The following is a 4,721-nucleotide window of genomic DNA, read 5'->3' as shown; positions in this document are numbered from 1 at the left end:
AGACAGCGAGGAGAGAGAGAGAGGGGTTTTAGAGATGTTCGTTAGAGAGAGGAGACCAGATTATTTTAATCCTTTAACGGAAAACACCACTAAACCCGAGCACTAAGTGTTTTCATATAAACATACTTATTTTAATGTCAGTGGAGCTTGTCTCCGAGTGAGTCAAGTGACCCGTGCAGATCCATCGGGGAGCAAAACTAATTGCAGGAATAACTTTCCCCCCTTTGTGAGAGCAAATCACCCGCAGGCAGGAATCATAACGCCGTATTGAACCAGACGGGTACAGTACTGCGGTGCACAGATATTGAACAGGACTAAAAGGGAAAATTACTTCAGTAGATCATGTGACCGTTTTATAGAGAACGTTTCTTCTTTAGGGTTTGTTAAAGTCAGAATCAATCGTAGAGGAGCAGATGTGAAGAGATGTTCTGCGCAGTGACGACAGAAAAGGAGCGAGATTCTCACAAACAGGACTTTTATTCCACCTCTGACTGCAGCTGCAGAGAGATGCTCACACCTTCACATCTCACACAACACAACAGGGAATTCAACAAATACAAAAAACTCATTGGTCTGCGGGACCTTTCCTCTGGTGGGACCAGGCAGTCAGAGAACAACGTCTTGTTGCGTATGCGTGACTCTGCGTGGGTGACGTGGCGTAGTGTAGTGACGAGTGGCTTTACTCCTTGGCAGACATGTGAGCCATCAGGTCGCACACACGGTTGCTGTATGCAAACTCATTGTCGTACCTGGTGAAGAAGAAGAAGAAGAAGAGTAAATATGCGTCGCTGGAAATAAAGATATTTGGGCATGAAATGAATCCGTGCTGAAGGCGCACCATGAGACCAGCTTGACAAAGTGGTCGTTGAGGGCGATGCCAGCGCCGGCATCAAAGATGGAGGAGTGGAGGTCACCGTTGAAGTCTGTGGAGACGACCTGCAGGAGAGCGAAGAGCGAGGACGCCACGTTAACACGAATACTGATCCACCGTTTGAGTATCATTTATAATAAAGGAGACAAACTCAGACCTGGTGCTCTGTGTATCCCAGAATGCCCTTCATGGGTCCATCAGCTGCGGCCTTCACGACCTTCTTGATGTCTTCATATTTGGCCTGTTAATAATAATAATAATAATAATAATAATAAATAAAATGCTTGTTTTGATCTTCCTACTAAATATTTCTAAACTTAATTCATTAAAGTTATGAATGCTTCTAGTCTGTAGTCACTCACGGGTTTCTCCAGACGGACCGTCAGGTCGACCACGGACACGTTGGGGGTGGGGACACGGAAGGCCATGCCGGTCAGCTTGCTGTGAAAAACACAAAGAATTAGTTTAAAAATGATAACTTCATTTACTCCAAATGGAAGAATCCTGGATATTAAATAGAATTACAAAAATATGTGTGTGTGTGTGTGTGTGTGTGTGTGTGTGTGTGTGTGTGTGTGTGTGTGTGTGTGTGTGTGTGTGTGTGTTGAAAGTCCTTTTCAAACGGCGTACTGACCCGTTGAGCTCGGGGATGACCTTGCCGACAGCTTTGGCCGCCCCAGTAGAGGCGGGGATGATGTTCTGGCTGGCACCGCGGCCGTCCCTCCACAGCTTGCCGGAGGGTCCGTCCACGGTCTTCTGGGTGGCGGGTGATGGCATGAACTGTGCTCTGATGGACAAACACGGGGAGGATTAAACGTGACCTAATCCCCCCTTTTAACTTAATATCATGTAACGTCATGCTGCTGCTGGGGATGTTTGTAATCTGGCTGTCGGGATGTTTAGCCTCTCTGAGTGTTTTAACGCTCACCATCAGGCCCTCAATGATGACGAAGTTGTCATTGATGACCTTGGCCAGAGGGGCCAGGCAGTTGGTTGTGCAGGAAGCGTTGCTATGGAGAGGAAAAAACAACAGATGTTGTACTTAAGTATTTACACCACAGTACAAGTACACTACAAGTAAAAGTCCCGCTTTCAAAATGTTCCTCCTGAACAAAAGGACCAAACGTGCTCGGTTCACTTCAGAAGAATATTGGCTTTTATTCTCGTGTGGTTCATTATTGATGCACTTATGCGATCGTCACTTTCATGTTGCAGCTGGTAAAGGGGGCGGGGATCAATACAGTTTTATCTTAACCTTTAACAATACACACTAAATTATTTATTGATTATATTTTGCATTATTAATCTGAATCTTCAAAGTAAAAGGTGCTATATATTTGCCTCTGAATTGTTGTGGAATAAAAGTATAAAGTAGCAGGAAATGGAAATACTCAAGTAAAAGTAAGTACTTCAGTAAATGTACCGATTACTGCTGAAGATTTTCAAAATAAAAGGTACTAGCTAAAAACGTTCAAAAGTTCAAATGAGTGAAACACTTAATACTAATAATAATAGTAATAATTATTATAATAATAAAAAGAATACTAATAATAATAATAATAATAATAATATAATATTAATATTAATATTAATATTAATAATAATAGTAATAATAATAGTAATAGTAATAATAATAATATTAATAATAATAATAATGATAATAATACTAATTGTAATAGTAATACTAATAATAATAATAACAATAATAACAATAGTAATAGTAATAATAACAACAACAATAACAATAGTAATAGTAATAGTAATAATAATAACAATAATAATAATAGTAATAGCAATAATAATAATAATAATAATAATAACAATAACAATAACAATAACAGTAATAATAGTAATAGTAATAATAATAACAATAACAGTAACAGTAACAGTAACAGTAACAATAATAATAATAATAATGCACATTATCAAACTTCAAAACAAAATTTCAAATCACCTAAATAAATAAAAACATGACTTTCGGCTTCTTACCTGACAACCTTGAGGGAGTTGTCGTACTTCTCGTGGTTGACGCCCATCACGAACATGGGAGCGTCCGCGCTGGGTGCAGAGATGATGACTCTCTTGGCACCACCCTTCAAGTGAGCCTGCAATGAGTTTTGAAACAGTATTTAATTTATGTTCTTTTTGGCCCACTGCACGTCACACGTCTTTATTTTTTTATTCCAGAGTCTGGGACAGGATTGAGGTACGTACAGAGGCCTTCTCAATGGTGGTGAACACGCCCGTGGACTCAACCACGTAGTCGGCACCAGCATCCCCCCATTTGATGTTAGCGGGGTCCCTCCTGGAAAGAAGAGACGACGAGGAGAGAAAAGTTAAGAGTGAAATTGTAATTAAAACTGAAATGCTTTCAACAATAAAAGCCTGGCTGGTGAACTCACTCGTGGTAAACGGTGATTTTGTGTCCATCGATGATCAGCTTGTCGCCCTCCATCTTGACCTCACCCTTGAAGCGCCCGTGGGTGGAGTCATACTTGAACATGTAGACCTGAAAGATGAAATGTGAAGAAGAAGAGGAGACTTACTTCCACATATAAAAAGCACATCTGACTACAAAAGCCTTCATATTTAAATGTAGCCGGTGTGCATAACTTCTAAAATAACTTAAATCTACAAGCACGGCTGGTGTTCAAACACTGATCCATCTTCTTCTCTTACCATGTACTCCAGGTCGATGAAGGGGTCATTGATGGCCACCACCTCCACCTGCTTGGAGGTGAAAGCAGCGCGGGTCACCAGACGACCGATGCGGCCGAATCTGCAAAGTGAACAGTGTCGTTTGTTAGTCCGGCCTCTAGATGGCGCTACGATACCGTGCAGCTCTGAAGGTCACCGGGTGACATGAGCAGTGAAATGAAGCTCCAGGTGGTCTGTGCAGCAGAGTAACGGCACACTGCTGCTGCAGTTACTCTGCTGCTGCCGTTACTCTGCTGCTGCCGTTACTCTGCTACACACTGCTGCTGCAGTTACTCTGCTGCTGCCGTTACTCTGCTACACACTGCTGCTGCAGTTACTCTGCTTTGTGTGCGAACATAAAGTCAACAGGAGACCTGAAACCACGGCCGAAGAAAGGGCAGGGTTCAGGAGGAGGGGCAGAGGGAGGCGTTTTCTCTCACACACACCTCCCTGGGGGCTAAAGTCTAAATGAGCCTCTATAAATGTGGTAATCCTGGTAACGGCAGTGCACTGTTTGATCAGAGGCTGAGTTACTTTTTAACTGTGGGTCCAAAATCCTGACACAGATACACTCTGTCCTCAGACACAGAGGGGAGGGGGGGGGGGATAATAAAGCAGATAACGAGGACTTTTAACGTCACATTATATGTGTTCAGTAACATTTAAAGTTACGCAGGTCTTCTTCTATTTGCGTCAGACAGCAGAAAAACAATCCCCCCCGTGACCCCCATGCCGGAGCCACTGCCCACATCGTTATCTGCTGAGGGGCCACAGTTCAAAGAGCAAGAGCAACATGAGAGCAGCCGGATGACTGGGTGCATGTGCAGCTGTGCATGTCCTCCATTACAGCCGCTGTCTGGCGTCGCTATTAATTAATCACAGACGGCAGTTTGTTCATTTAATCATTCAAAGAAGACGTTTTTATAGCGCCATCTATATTTATATATTAAAATTATATTTTCAGAAATAATTCAGAGATATCCTACGACACAGTCTGAACAGTCTGTTTGTTCTAGTGGTTACAGCTTTTGATAAAACCTTTTTGCCTTTCGCCCCCTGAGGGTTTGTATTTCATGCACTTCTGTTAATCTGGCCTCTGGTTCTCAGGAGAGGCATCTGCACACGCTTTGGATTAAATGTATATTAATCAGAG

At 42.4% G+C, this 4,721-nt stretch overlaps 1 protein-coding gene across 1 annotated transcript in view; it reads right to left on the bottom strand.

Annotated features, from left to right (window-relative positions):
* Nucleotides 1-454: 454 nt before the first annotated feature.
* The window catches only part of gapdh (glyceraldehyde-3-phosphate dehydrogenase), a 5,229-nt gene continuing 962 nt past the window's right edge, over nucleotides 455-4,721 (bottom strand). The window contains 11 exon segments of the mRNA XM_029451125.1: nucleotides 455-749; nucleotides 839-936; nucleotides 1,029-1,112; nucleotides 1,234-1,312; nucleotides 1,506-1,636; nucleotides 1,638-1,658; nucleotides 1,800-1,881; nucleotides 2,861-2,976; nucleotides 3,086-3,176; nucleotides 3,274-3,380; nucleotides 3,551-3,650. Of these exon segments, the coding sequence (XP_029306985.1) occupies nucleotides 680-749; nucleotides 839-936; nucleotides 1,029-1,112; nucleotides 1,234-1,312; nucleotides 1,506-1,636; nucleotides 1,638-1,658; nucleotides 1,800-1,881; nucleotides 2,861-2,976; nucleotides 3,086-3,176; nucleotides 3,274-3,380; nucleotides 3,551-3,650 (979 nt within the window). The 3' untranslated portion in view covers nucleotides 455-679.

Source organism: Cottoperca gobio, chromosome 16, assembly GCF_900634415.1.
Source record: "Cottoperca gobio chromosome 16, fCotGob3.1, whole genome shotgun sequence".
NCBI lineage: Eukaryota > Metazoa > Chordata > Actinopteri > Perciformes > Bovichtidae > Cottoperca > Cottoperca gobio.
Note: the sequence above shows the minus strand (reverse complement) of the source record. Positions and strands in the feature narration are given on the sequence as shown.